Source organism: Dipodomys spectabilis, unplaced genomic scaffold, assembly GCF_019054845.1.
Source record: "Dipodomys spectabilis isolate Male_0828 unplaced genomic scaffold, ASM1905484v1 ptg000107l, whole genome shotgun sequence".
NCBI classification, from domain to species: Eukaryota; Metazoa; Chordata; class Mammalia; order Rodentia; family Heteromyidae; genus Dipodomys; species Dipodomys spectabilis.
Genome location: NW_024870784.1, coordinates 5503796 through 5518993, shown reverse-complemented (window position 1 = coordinate 5518993; position 15198 = coordinate 5503796). Strand labels below are relative to the sequence as shown.

At 41.4% G+C, this 15198-nt stretch overlaps 1 protein-coding gene across 3 annotated transcripts in view; it reads left to right on the top strand.

The window, feature by feature from the left end:
- Window positions 1-15198, top strand: part of Brwd1 (bromodomain and WD repeat domain containing 1) — a 99625-nt gene that overhangs the window by 17929 nt on the left and 66498 nt on the right. For all 3 annotated transcript variants that reach the window (XM_042687230.1, XM_042687231.1, XM_042687232.1), the window contains exons 11-16: window positions 724-824; window positions 2691-2731; window positions 4155-4253; window positions 9504-9654; window positions 10070-10204; window positions 12047-12175. In XM_042687230.1, coding sequence (XP_042543164.1) covers window positions 724-824; window positions 2691-2731; window positions 4155-4253; window positions 9504-9654; window positions 10070-10204; window positions 12047-12175 — 656 coding nt within the window. The remainder of the gene's footprint in view (window positions 1-723; window positions 825-2690; window positions 2732-4154; window positions 4254-9503; window positions 9655-10069; window positions 10205-12046; window positions 12176-15198) is intronic.

Below are 15198 nucleotides of genomic sequence, written 5' to 3'. Positions count from 1 at the left end.
CACATAATCTCCTCTGTCGAGGTCCTGTGTGGAATATTCTCGTATCTGTGGTTTTAAGTCTACTTATTTTTGTACATTTAAATTTGTTTTCCACACCAACTTTGGTGACATTACTTGTTTTTCTTATTTATTTATCTATTTATTTATTTTTGTGCCAGTACTGGGGCTTGGACTCAGGGCTTGGGTGTTTTTCCTTTTTCTCACAAGGTTGGTACTCTACCTCTTGAGTCACATCTCTACTGCAGCTTTTTAGTAGTTAACTGGAGATAGGAGTCTTACGGACTTCTCTTCCTCTGGTTGCTTTGAACCACATAGCTGGGATTATAGATGTGAGCCACTGGCCCCTGGCACCATTTTTCTTTTCTTGTACAGCAAACTTTTGTGGTGTTCTTTTTAACGGAAGGAGAATCTGAAATGCTAGTAAGCTGTGTATTCCAAAGCAAGATATAAATATGTAAAATTGTTTGGAAACCAGAATCTCCCTTTTCCTGTTATTTTAGAACTCTGGCAGTTAAATGGACACTTTACTTCTTTTATATAGCAGAACGAGACTGAACATTTGGATTCGCTTTCTTAACAAAGCAACAAGTATAACTGAATCTATATAATGAGCTAGAAAATGGATTTATTGAGATAAATTGAGTTTTTCTGTGTTTCAGTAAAGAAACTGATTCAAATACTTGTTACAATCTGAATGTTTAAACCTTAATATTTTTATTTCAGGTGGTATGTTTTTGGCTACAGGTAGTACTGATCATGTTATCAGAATGTATTTTTTGGGTTTTGAAGCACCTGAAAAAATCGCAGAACTTGAAAGCCATACTGTAAGCATTCATATTTTAAAATTCTGTAGATTAATTGGCTAGTAGTCGTATTATTGCTAAGATTATCATTCTGATTTATTTTAGCTCACTTTCTACTTAGCAAATGAATTTTAATAAGTTTTTTTTTTTTTTGTCGGTGGTGGGGCTTAAACTCTGGGTCTGGGCTCTGTTCTTCAGCTCTAGGCCAGCTCAAGGCCAGCGCTCTACCATTTGAGTCTCAGCACCACTTCCAGTTTTCTGGCAGTTAATTGGAGATAATAGTCTCACAGACTTTTCTGCCCAGGCTGGCTTTGAACCGATATCCTCAGATCTCAGCTAGGATCAGTAGCCTAGCTCAGATCAGTAGCCTCCAGCACCCAGCTTGTTAATATTTTGAGACCAGATCTTATGTACTTCAGACTTACCAGACACTTGAGATCCTCCTGACTCAACCTTCTGAATAATGGGTTTAAAGGCATGAACTACCATGTCTGGCTTATTTTAAAGTTATTTGTGGCTGTTTTGTTAGATTTATAGTATTAAGTCATAGTTGCATTTCTAAGATGAATCATTCATTCTGAATCTCATTTTTTCTCACTGTAATGAAGATTGAACCCAACTCTCAGGCATGCTGGCCACTGTAACACTAAGCTATATCCCAGCCCTGATTGTGGTGGTATTCTCATTGTCACTGAAGCATATTCAACAATTGAAATTTTAATTAAAATTTTGAAGCCAGGCGCTGGTGGCTCACACCTGTAATCCTAGCTACACAGGAGGCTGAGATCTGAGGATTGTGGTTTAAAACCAGCTGGGGCATAATGTCCCCAAGAAACACTAATCTTCAGTTAACCACTCAAAAACCGGTAGTGGAGCTGTGGCTCAAAGTGGTAGTATTATTTATTTATTTAGTCATGGGGCCTGAACTCAAGGCCTAAGTGCTGTCCCTTAGCTCTTTTGCTCAAGGCACCACTTGAGCCACAGCACCACTTCTGGTTTTTAAGTGATTAATTGGTGGTAAGAGTCTCACAGAGATTTTTCTGCGTGGGCTGGCTTCAAACTGTGATTCTCAGATCTCAGCATCCTGAACAGTTACAACTATAAGCATGAGCCACTAGTGCCTGGCTTTTAATTTTATTTCATATTTATAAAAATGAAAATGTACAAGATGGATTTTTAAATTCTTTTCTGGACAAGCACATAGATATGCTTTAAATGATGGGTTGTCATTGACACTCAGAGTAACAGGTTGAGAATAGTCTGATTTTACAGTGGTTATTTACTGAAAAACCTGATCATAACAATTGGTTCAACTGGGTTTGTTTCCAGTTGTCTATGACCTAGCAATAAGCAGTAGTAGTATTCTACGATATAGGTCAGGATCTGCTCATCTTTTTCTCTAGAAAGTTCTAAGGAAGACAGTTGTATTCAGAAGCTATTTGATACACAGACTCAGGGCACTTTATATAGTTTTTTTTTTTTTTGTTTTGTTTTTTTGTCGGTCGTGGGGCTTGAACTCTGGGCCTGGGCGTTGTCCCTCAGCTCCTCAACTCAAGGCGAGCGCTCTACCACTTGAGCTACAGCACCACTTCCAACTCAGGGCACTTTAAAAGAAAAGATTTTTTTGCCTATAAGTAATCAAAGTGATAACGCTTTGAATTTCTTCAAATATTTTATCATTGTTCACATATCACTCCCTTTCCTTTCTAGAATGTCTTAGTAGTCTTGTTAGATATCTAATTGACATTACATTTAAAGGCACACTGCATGTAGAACAGCTGTAAATCTTTTGTTAAATCAGTTACTTCTAACACTCATATTTTAAGTTGAATTTGTAATCTGTGTAGATAACCATTTTCTTGCATTTTGTTTTTTTTTCCTCTTTAGGATAAAGTGGATAGTATACAATTTTGTAATAATGGTGACCGGTAAGTGTGTGTTTTGGTGTTTGTATGTTTACAAGGAAATAGGATACAGTACACACTAGTGAAATTAATACATCAGTTTGCTTTCTCCCTTTTTTGTATTTAATTGACAGATAATAATAGTATATATTCATAGGGTACAGTATTTGTGTGTGTGTGTATTTTTTTTTTTCCCCAGTCTTAGGGTTTGAAATCAGGGTCTGGGCACTGTCCCCTGAGCTTCTCCATGCTCAATGCTAGTACTCTACTACTTGAGCCAGTGCCAATTCCGGCTTTTTCTGTGTATGTGATACTGAGGAATGGAACGCAGGGCTTCATGCATGCTAGGCAAGCACTCTACCACTAAGCCACATTCCCAGCCTAAGGAAGTGATTTTTTTTTTTTGTCAGTTGTGGGGCTTGAACTCTGGGCCTGGACACTGTTCCTCAGCTCTTCAGCTCAAGGCAAGCGCTCTACCGCTTGAGCTACAGTGCCACTTCCGGTTTTCTAGTGGTTTATTGGAGATAGGAGTCTCAAGGTCTTTCCTGCCCGGACTGGCTTTGAACCACGATCCTCAGCTCTCAGCCTCCTGAGTAGCTAGGATTATAGGTGTGAGCCACCGGCGCCCGGCTAAGGAAGTGATTTTTAAGAAAGGAGGAAGGAGCCGGGCGCCGGTGGCTCACGCCTGTAATCCTAGCTACTCAGGAGGCTGAGATCTGAGGATCACGGTTCAAAGCCAGCCCGGGCAGGAGAGACCATGAGACTCCTATCTCCAATAAACCACTAGAAAACTGGAAGTGGCGCTGTAGCTCAAGTAGTAGAGTGCTCACCTTGAGCTGAAGAGCTGAGGGACAGCGCCCAGGCCCAGAGTTCAAGCCCCACGACCGACAAAAAAAAAGAAAAGAGGAAGGAATGGGAATGTGATAAGGAGATGGGTTTGATTGGGATATGTCGTATACATGTATGGAAATACCACAAATATACATGCTAATTATCTTTTTCCAGCTAGGTGCCAGTGGCTCATGCCTGTAATCCTGACTACTCAGTAGGCTGAGATTGAGGATTACAGTTTAAAGGCAGCCCAGCAGGAAAGTCCATGAGACATTTATCTCCAGTTAACTACCAAAAAAGTTGGATGGAAGTAGAGCTGTATCTTAAGTGGTAGAGTGCTAGCTTCAAGCAAAAAATCTCAAGGACATCATCTGGGTTCCTACTTCAAAACCCAGGACATACACACACACACACACGTCTCTGTCTACAGTTGTTGTGATAATATTCTGCAATATGTCATTTTATTCTGATGGTTATAGTACTGGGGTTTGAACTCAGCGCCTGTGCTAGTTAGGCAGACAATGTACCACAGAGCTCCTCCCAGTCCTGGTGATATTAATTATAGCCTGTGTTGACAAGTATGTGAGTAGACTTACCTTTTTCTTCATATTTTAAGCTTCCTGAGTGGTAGCAGAGATGGAACAGCACGGATTTGGAGATTTGAGCAGTTAGAGTGGAGAAGCATTTTGTTGGATATGGCTACCAGAATTTCAGGGTAAGTTGAAATTATTACAAGTAGATGTGGCATAGTTTTCTCTCTATAGATGTTGGCTATTTGTTGAGGGGATTAACCTGTTATAAGAAACCATGGAATTGGGCTCTGGAGGCACATGCCTGTAATCCTAGCTACTCAGGAGTCTGAGATCTGAAGATCTTGATTCAAAGCCAGCATGGGCAAGAATGCCTATGAAACTTTTTCTTTTCTTTTTTTTTTTGTCGGTCATGGGGCCTGAACTCTGGGCCTGGGTGCTGTCCCTCAGCTCTTTAGCTCAAGGCTAGTGCTCTACCACTTGAGCCATAGCTCCACTTCTGGCTTTTTTCTGCTTATGTGGTACTGAGGAATCGAACCCAGGGCCTCATGCATGCAAGACAAGCACTGTACCACTGAGCCACCTTCCCAGCCACTGAAACTCTTTAATAAACTACTCAGGAAAAGCTGTTAGTGGTAGCTTAAGTGCTAGCATGCCAGCCTTGCAAAAAAGAAGCTAAGGGACAATGCTCAGGCCCTGAGTTCAATCCTCAGGGCTGCCACCAACAAAAACAAAAAGCAGTGGTCTAAGTGAATTACTATGTTCTGAATATCTGTTCCATATATCTAAACTCACGTAAGGAAGTCTGTAATGAATTTTCATTACCAGATTGGCCTCTTTCTTAGGCTTTGCATTTAAAACTTCCTTAACAGCCAGTTGTTTACACCTGTAATCCTAGCTACTTAGAGGCTGAGATATGACGATCACAGTTCACCGGCATCTTGGGCAAGAAAGTCTGTGAGACTCTTTATTATCAATTAATCACAGAAAAAGCTGGAAGTGGGGCTATGGCTTACATGGTAGAGTGCTAGCCTTGAGCAAAAGGAACAGTGCCAAGGCCGAGTTCAAGTCTCAGGGCTGACAAAAGCAAATAAAAAACCTTTTGAGTTAGAAAATAAAATGGAAAAATAAGTTTGACCAGTGTGACAATTTTACTCTTTTTTTTTTTTTTTGGGTTGGTTGGGACTTGAACTCTGGGCCTGGTCTCTGTCCCTCAGCTCCTCAGCTCAAGGCAAGTGCTCTGCTATTTGAGCCACAGTACCACTTTTGGTTTTCTGGTGGTTTATTGAATATAAGAGTCTCACGGGCTGGGAAGGTGGCTCAGTGGTAGAGCACTTGCCTTGCATGCATGAGGCCCTGGGTTCGATTCCTCAGCACCACATAAGCAAAAAGAAAAAAGCCGGAAGTGGCGCTGTGGCTCAAGTGGTAGAGTGCTAGCCTTGAGCTGAAGAGCTGAGGGATAGCGCCCAGGCCCAGAGTTCAGGCCCCATGACTGGACCCCCCCCAGAAAAAAAGACAAAAAAAAAAAGAGTCTCACAGACTTTCCTACCCAGGCTGGCTTTGAACTGTGATCCTCAGATCTCAGTCTCCTGAGTAGCTAGGATTATATGTGTGAGCCACCAGCCTGGCCAATTTTACTCTTTTATGGTAGAAGTGTGTGTGTGTGTGTGTGTGTGTGTGTGTGTGTGTGTGTGTGTGTGTGTGTGTGTGTGTGTGTGTGTGTGTGTGTGTGTCTGGCCAATTTTACTCTTTTATGGTAGGTGTGTGTGTGTGTGTCTGGCCAATTTTACTCTTTTATGGTAGAAGTGTGTGTGTGTGTTTGGCCAATTTTACTCTTTTATGATAGAAGTGTGTGTGTGTGTATGTGTACACATGCATGTGTCCTGATACTAGGGCTTTAACTCAGGGCCTGGGTACTATCAGCTTTTTTCCTCAATGCTGGTGAGCGCTCTACTACATCTCTGCCACATCTCCACTTACGGCTTTTTGTTGGTTAAATGGAGTTAAGAGCTTGGGTCTCACAGATTTTTCCTCCCCAGCTGGCTTTGAACTGCGATCATCTGATCTCAGCCTCCAGAATAGCTTGGATTACAGGTGTGAGCCACTGGTGCCTAACAAGGATTTTTGCAAAACTAGCTAAGAGTTATGGATGGTAATAAGTTAATCACACTTTATTTAAAACAAAAATACATTAGTGGAAATTTTGCATGCCAAAATTTTGAACTCTAAAATGGTTTTGAAGGTGACTTTGTCAGTCTTTGGTCCTGTGAAACTTTCAGATATGTTTTAGGACGTTTCAAGATAGTGGACGTTTTAAAGCTTATTTTGGTTTGTATATATGGAAGACAGCCTAGGTGGTGGAAATCATACTTATTGAGGAGTCATGACTTGAATACCACTTAAAAGGTGTTTTTTTTTTTTTGTTGGTTGTGTGGCTTGAACCCTGGGCCTGGGCTCTGTACCTCAGCTCTTCAGCCCAAGGTGAGTGCTCTACCACTTGAGCCACAGCACCTCTTCCCGCTTAAGATGTTTTGAAATATTTAATATTTTGTAATCTTCATATTCTGAGCAAATGGAACTTCAGCACTAGCCAAGTGTGTCTGGCCTGGAGGGAGTACTTCCAATGCTGTCATTCCTGTGGTTACGGTGCAAGTAATAGAGATCTCTTCATAAATTTTACTTTAGTGCTTGATGTATACATCTAACTTAATGCTTTCTCATACCAATCCTTTTGAGAATTTTTGTCTTGAAATTACATCTTAGCTGGGTGCTGGTGGCTCATGCTTGTAATCCTAGCTACTCAAGAGGCTGAGATCTGAGGATAGCTGTTTGAAGCCAGCCTGGGCACAAAAGTGTGAGACTTTTTTTCTTATTTTGTCCTAGGTTTTCAACTCTGGGCCTGGGCACTGTCCCTGAGATTTTTAGCTCAAGGAGAGTGCTCTACCACTTGAGCCACAGCGTCACTTCTGGTTTTCTGGTGGTTAATTGGAGATGAGTCTCAAAGACTTTCCTGTCTGGGCTGGCTTTACACTGCAATCCTCAGATCTCAGCCTCCTGAATATCTAGAATGACAGGTGTGAGCCACCAGTGCTCAGCTCTGCGACTCTTATCTCCAGCAAACTAATTAGAAAAAGCTGGAAGTAGCACTGTGGCTCAAGTGGTAGAATGCTAGGCTTGAGCACAGTCTTGGGGACCGTGCCCAGGCCCAGAGTTCAAGCCCCAGGAAGTAAAAGCATGAGTATATTTCTTTTTTTTTTTTTGTCGGTCGTGGGGCTTGAACTCTGGGCCTGGGCATTGTCCCTCAGCTCTTCAGCTCAAGGCGAGCGCTCTACCACTTGAGCTACAGTGCCACTTCCGGTTTTCTGGTGGTTTTTATTGGAGATAGGAGTCTCACGGTCTCTCCTGCCCGGGCTGGCTTTGAACCGCGATCCTCAGATCTCAGCCTCCTGAGTAGCTAGGATTACAGGCGTGAGCCACCAGCGCCCGGCATGAGTATATTTCTTGTAGAACAGTGTCACTCCCTCCCTCATTATCTCCCACCTTCCTTCCCCCCGACTCCTTTCCCCAACCCTAAGTTGTAAAGTTCATTTCCAACAAAGTGTCTTGTGAGTATTGCTGTTGTATTGGTTCACCCTTTGTCCTTTGTCTCACCATTTCTGTGATTCCCCTTCCCTTCCCCAAATCAGATAAACCTATGTACAAAACAAAGGGCACCGAAATCAAACAAGGCCTTACAAAAGCTACCAGCACAACCATGTTCATTGCAGTATTATTTACCATAGCTAAGATATGAAACCAACCCAGATTCCCCTCAGTAGGGTATATATGCACAATGGAGTTCTAACAACTTTTCTATTAAAAAATTTTCCAGAAATGACAGTTTTCTCAGCATCTCTAAGACTACAAGTACAGAACTGCAGATCCATCTTAGACCTGCTCAATGATAACAGGGTTTAAATAAGTAACTTCTGGACCCATACACGGTTCCAGAACCTAACAGTAATTTTAAATTGACCTCCACGTCTTCTCAAAGGGGAGGATTGGGTCCATGTCCTCTTTTAGTCCTTGCTGGGCCTCCTGAGGACAAAGTTTATAGTTAACTGCTTTTAGCCAGGCTGTAGTACTGTCTATGTGATGAGAGCAACGTGTTTGGAAAGGCTTTAATTAAGGTCAAGAAGAAAGTCTTGAGTCTTATTTCCTTTGATTTCTGTATTGTTCTGATTCCATGGCCAGTTTCAGTGGACTTACCTTTTGTTCTGTTGCCGTGGTGCATGCATTCCATATTCTTAAAGCTGTTTCTTCATTAAGGAAAATATTCTACCTGCCTATAATCTTTAGATTGCGTGTATGATTTCAGCACAAATTAGTGTCCTTCTCCTCCCCAGTTTACTATTGACTGTCCTATTTTGCAGACAACTCTCCTCTCCCCCTTCCCACATACCACTTTTTGTAAAGACCACTTTTGTAGGGGCTGGGAAGGTAGCTCAGTGGTAGAGCGCTTGCCTTGCATGCATGAGGCCCTGGGTTCGATTCCTCAGCACCACATAAGCAAAAAGAAAAAAAGCCGGAAGTGGGCGCTGTGCTCAAGTGGTAGAATGCTAGCCTTGAGCTGAAGAACTAAGGGACAGCGCCCAGGCCCAGAGTTCAGGCTCCAGGACCGGACCCTAAAAAAAAAAAAAGACCACTTTTGTAAAGACACTGTAGGTCCAGCCTTTTCTCTTCTGACAAGAGGCCCATTGTAATAATGAAATGCACATTTATAGTTAAACCATTCCAGTGTGAGGTATTTAATGTAGACCATGGGGATACAAAGATTACTTTTCTGTCTTACCAAAATTTCATGTCTTTTTTTTTTTTTTTTTTGTCGGTCGTGGGGCTTGAACTCTCGGCTTGGGTGCTGTCCCTGTGCTCTTCAGCTCAAGGCAAGCGCTCTACCACTTGAGCCACAGCATCACTTTCGGTTTTCTGGTGGTTCATTGATGATAAGAGTTTCATGGACTTTCATGCCTGGGCTAGCTTTGAACTGTGATCCTCAGATCTCAGCCTCCTGAGTAACTAGGATTACAGGTGTGAGCCACTGGCACCTGGCTAACATTTCATGTCTTTTCTGGAGAAATAGTTGAAGTGTTAGTGTTAGATTTACCATATTGAGAAGGGAATAATTAAAAAATGGTAAGGAGAAAAATCAATACTTTCCAAAGCAGCACCGGTGTTGTAAAGTCTCATTTAGTGCACAGAACTGCTGCTAAATTATTCCCTGTCCCTCTGGTTTTCCTTAATCTGTTTCTAGAAAATTATGAGTCAACCTTTTATAGGGTTGGTCAAATAAGCACATGAAGTGATTGCCTTAGTTTTAATTCCATGGGTAAGGGGTTATATTTCTTTGTAGCCTATCATCCAAATGATTTTATATATTATATGCTGTTTTTCATTAGGGACCTTTCTTCAGAAGAGGAAAGATTTATGAAACCTAAAGTAACAATGATAGCTTGGAATCAAGATGACAGCATTGTTGTCACAGCTGTGAACGATCATGTCCTGAAAGTATGGGACTCTTATACTGGACAGCTGCTTCATAACTTACTGGTGGGTAATTTCTGTTGCATTTATGTATTTATTTTTTTCTGTTTTTAAGTAGTTGGACAAAGGGGATTCAGCTTAGCATATCGTTTGTGTGTGCAGCACATGTTGAGCATAGCTGCTCCTTCCCGTCATCCCACCTCCTTTCCCATTCCTACCCAGATCATGCTTCAGAACGCAGTAGATTTTATACGGTATATCAGAATTTTCAAACTCTTATTTCTGGAACCATAAAATTTGTGAGCAGGTGTCTCATTTATATAATCAATTGAGTAGGAATTTTGATATATAATAATGTATGTAATGTCACTAGTACATTTTTGAAGCTCTTAAATTATATGAAAATGTGTTTTTTTTTTTTTTTGTTTAATTTCACCTTACAACTTGCAAACTCTTAATGTTATGACTTTATTAAATAAAGGGACATGCTGATGAAGTATTTGTTTTGGAGACCCATCCCTTTGATTCCAGAATTATGTTATCTGCAGGACACGATGGCAGCATATTTATATGGGACATAGCTAAAGGTGTCAAGATGAAACATTATTTTAATATGGTGAGTGAAGTCGGGATGTCTTTATGCTATGCTGGCGTTTGTGCAGAGTACTTGAACTGTTAGGCTCAGCCATAAGTGTATTAATGGGGCTGGGAAGGTGGCTCAGTGGTAGAGCGCTTAGCTTGTAATGCATGAGGCCCTGGGTTCGATTCCTCAGCACCACATAAGAAAAAAGCTGGAAGTGGTGCTGTGGCTCAAGTGGTAGAGCGCTAGCTTTGAGCTGAAGAGCTGAGGGACAGCGCCCAGGCCCAGAGTTCAGGCCCCACGACCGGACCCAAAAAAAAAAAATAGGGCTGGGAAGGTGGCTCAGTGGTAGAGCACTCGCCTTGCATGCTCAAGGCCCTGGGTTCGATTCCTCAGCACCACATAAGCAAAAAGAAAAAGCTGGAAGTGGCGCTGTGGCTCTAGTGGTAGAGCGCTAGCCTTGAGCTGAAGAGCTGAGGGACAGTGCCCAGGCCCAGAGTTCAGGCCCCACGACCGGACCCGAAAAAAATAAAAAATAAAAATAAAAATGTATTAATGTACTTTAGTAGTTTTCTAGAAGGCAGGCTACTCAAAGCCTACTCAGTATCTGGCAGCCGCCATATATGTGTACTCACATAAAATTCTGTGTAGTTGATTTTGAGAAAGATGTTCTTTTTTGTGGTACTGGGCTTTGAAGTCATGGCTTTGTGTTTGCTCTCTGCGGGAGCTGTAACACTGAATCCCACCATAGCCCCAAGAGAAACATTTTCTGAAGTTATCTTATTAACTTTTTATGTGTCACTTATGTGTCTATCAGTGGCTAAATTGGTAAATTTATGGTAATTATGCAATCTTGCCAATTGAAATTATAGAAATATTTTATAAAGTATAAAAATAATTACTGCTAAAATACTGTAGTGTAACTAAGTAGTATTTGTTACATATCCCTAGGTGATAGTTAGAATTCAACCTTTCAACTTTGTGGGTTTTTTTTTTTTTTTTTTTTGGTTGGTCATGGGGCTTGAACTCTGGGCCTGGGCGCTATCCTTGCGCTCTTCAGCTCAAGGCTAGCACTCTAACGCTTGAGCCACTGCTCCACTTCCTGTGGTTTTTTTTTTTTTTTTTTTGATAGCAAAATACTCCATTGTGTTTTTAGGGTTTCTCTCATATACTCAGAGTATGATAAAGAAAGCATCAGGTCCAGATTCATATTTTATCAGTTCTAATTGAAGCCAATTCATGAACAGAATTGCAGAAGCAAGTACAGGAAGCCCAGTGCACTTACTTATGGGTTTGTTGCACACAGTTTTGACCCAAGTGCAATTTGAAGTGCTGGTGGCTCAGGGATATAATCATAGTTACTCAGGAGGCTTGAGATATGAGGATCATACTTTTGAATCCAGCCAGACAAGAAAGTCCATGAAGCTCTTTTATCTCCAGTTAAACAGTAAAAAGCTGCAAGTGGAGCTGTGACTCATGGCAGAATGCTAGCCTTGAGCAAAAAAGGGACAGTGCCGAGCCCTGAGTTCAGCCCTATTACTAGAACAAAAAAATAAAATAGGGACTGGGAAGGTGGCTCAGTGGTAGAGTGCTTGTTTTGTATGCATGAGGCCCTGGGTTTAATTCCTCAGCACCACATAAGCAGAAAAAGCAGGAAGTGGTGCTGTGGCTCAAGTGGTAGAGCACTAGCCTTGAGCTGAAGAGCTGAGGGACAGAACCCAGGCCCAGAGTTCAGGACCCACGACCGACAAAAATAAATAAGTAAACTTAAAAAAATAGAACAAAGGAAAAAAATAATTCTTAGTTATCCTGTGTCTTTACATAGCAAAAGCACTTGGCAAAAGATTGGGCCTAACTTTTTCCCTTTGGGTTTTCTAGATCGAAGGGCAAGGACATGGAGCTGTATTTGACTGTAAGTTTTCACAGGATGGACAGCATTTTGCCTGTACAGATTCTCATGGGCACCTTCTGATATTTGGTTTTGGATGCAGCAAACCATATGAAAAGGTCATTTTCTTTCTTTTTTTTTTTTTTCAAATTCTTTATTGTGATTAAATGATTAAAGAATTTCATAAATTTTACAGTACTGTGGGATAGTGATGCTTAAAGTCACAAAGACATTCTTTCATGGGGCAAATTGTCTGTTGTGGTCTGTAAAGTTTATGAGTTCTATGGGCTTTGACAATACAGTTATCTCTTTGAGGTGTACATTCCTTTCTTTTTGCATTGTGTCAGCTGTTCCCTCTTTCTTGCTCATTCCCTCCCTCCCATCGCTGCCATTGAGTTTCTTAGTTCATTTTGATCAATGACCAGTGCAGCTGATGGGTCCTGCTGTTGTATGTTTTCCCTGATTCCCTGTGTCCTCCTCGTTTCCCGCTGGTGTGCACATATATACCATATGTGTGATGAGCAGCATGGGGTTATTTAGTAGTGATTCAACCAGATGAGTGGAAGTGCTTTGTTTCTCAAGTCTTGTTTACTTTGTTTACTTACATTTTGGATTTAACATCCACTTATCATGGAGACCATGTGCTGTTTGTCTCTTTCCTCTTGGCTTACCTCTCTTGGCTTACCTCACTCAACATGATTTCTTCTAGCTCCATCCATTTCCCTGTAAATGACATTATTTTGTCCTTTCTAATGGCTGCATAATATTCCATTGTGTAGAGATACCATAATTTTTGAATTCATTCATCTGTGGTGGGGCATCTGGGTTGTTTACATTCCTGGGTATTGTGCTGCAATAAACATGGAGGTGCATGTGTTCTTGTATCTTGGTTCCTGTTCAGGATAGATGCCTAGGAGTGTTATGTCTGGGTCATAGGGAAGGTCAATATTTAGCTTTCTGAGGACCCTCCAGAGTGCTTTCCAAAATAGTTGTATAAGTGTACATTCCCACCAGCAGTGTAATAGGGTTCCTTTTTTCCACATCCCCTCCAGCATTTGTAGTTGGCTGACTTTAGGATGTGGGCCATTCTGACTGGGGTAAGATGGTATCTCAGGGTGGTTTTTATTTATTTGCATTTCCTTTACAACCAGGGATGGTGAAAATTTCCTCCTGTGTTTCTTTGCCATTTTTTTTTTTTTTTTGGGTCCGGTTGTGGGGCCTGAACTCTGGGCCTGGGTGCTGTCCCTCAGCTCTTCAGCTCAAGGCTAGCACTCTACCACTTGAGCCACAGCGCCACTTCCGGCTTTTTTCTTTTTGCTTATGTGGTACTGAGGAATTGAACCCAGGGCCTCATGCATGCAAGGCAAGCGCTCTACCACTGAGCCACCTTCCCAGCCCTTCTTTGCCATTTTTATCTCTTCTTCTGAGAAGCCTCTCTTTAGTTCTCTTGCCCATTTAGTAATTGGTTTGTTGGGTTTGGGAGGGATTTAGTTTCTTGAGTTCCCTGTATATACTGGATATTAACCCCTTGTCTGATATATTGCTGGTAAATATTTTTTCCCAGGTAGTTGGTTGTCTTTCTAGCTTGGTTGTTATGTCTTCAGCTGTGCAGAAACTTTTTATTTTAAGGTAGTCCCATTTGTCGATTCTCTCTCCAATTTGTTGTGACCCTGGAACTCTGTTCAGGAAGTTTCCTGCCTGTGCCTTTATAAGTTCAAGTGTCTCTCCTACTCTGTCCTGCAGTAGTTTCAGAGATTCAGGTTTGAGTTGATGTTAGTGCATGGTGACAGGCTAGGGTCCACTTTTAGTTTTCTGCATGTGGCTGCCCAGTTTTCCCAGCACCAGTAGTTGAAGAGGCTGTGCTTCTTCCGCTGTACATCTTTGGCTCCTTTGTCAAATATCAGCTGACTGTAGGCATGTGGTTTTATTTCTGGATCTTCTATTCCATTGGTCTTCGGATCTGTTTTTGTGCCAGTACCAGGTTGTCTTTGTTAGGGCTCTATAGTAGAGTTTGAAGTCCAGCATTGAGATCTTTCCCATGTTGTCTTTTTTTGCCTAGAATTGTTTTGGCTATTCTAGGTCTTTTGTTGTTCCCTATGCATATTTGGACTGTTTTTTGTATTTCAGAAATGTATGTCATTGGGATTTTAATAGGTATTGCATTGAATTTGTATATTAATTTTGGCAGCATGGCCATTTTCACTATATTGAATCTGCCTATCCAAGAGCATGGAAGGTCTTTCCATTTCCTGGTGTCCTCTGTAATTTCTTTCTTTAAGTTTTTATAGTTTTCATTAAATAGTTCTTTTACATCTTTGGTTAGGTTAATTCCTAAATATTTTATTTTTTGGGAGGTTCTTGTGAATGGGGGTTGTTTCCTTTATTTCCCTTTCTGCTTGTACATTCTTGATGTACAGGAAGGCAACTGTTTTTTGTGGGTTGATATTGTATACTGCTACTTTGCCAAAGTGGTTTATAAGTTCTCTAAGAGTTTGGGGGTGGAGTTTTTGGGATCATGGAGGTATACTATTATGTCATCTGTGAAAAGGGATAATTTAACTTCTTCCTTCCTTGTGTGGATTTCTTTAATGTCTTTTTCTTATTGCTCTGGCTAAGGAGCCCAGGACTATATTGAAGAGGAGTGGAGAAGGTGGACATCCTTGCCTTGTTCCTGATTTTAGGAGAATTGGTTGTAGTTTTTCCCCACTAAGTATAATATTGGCTATTGGTCTGCATGTATGGCTTTTATTGTTTTAAGGAATGTTTCTTCTATTCCTCTTTTCTCCAGAGCTTTTTTTTTTTTTGGGTCTGGTCGTGGGGCCTGAACTCTGGGCCTGGGCGCTGTCCCTCAGCTCTTCAGCTCAAGGGTAGCCCTCTACCACTTGAGCCATAGCGCCACTTCCGGCTTTTTTCTTTTTGCTTATGTGGTGCTGAGGAATCGAACCCAGGGCCTCAGGCATGCAAGGCAAGCACTCTACCACTGAGGCACCTTCCCAGCCCTCTCCAGAGCTTTTAACATGTAAGAATCTTATCAAAAGCCTTTTCTGCATCAAAGGAGATAATCATGTGGTTCTTGACCTTGGATCTGTTGATGTGTTGGATTACATTTATTGATTTACGTATGTTAAACCATCCCTGCATC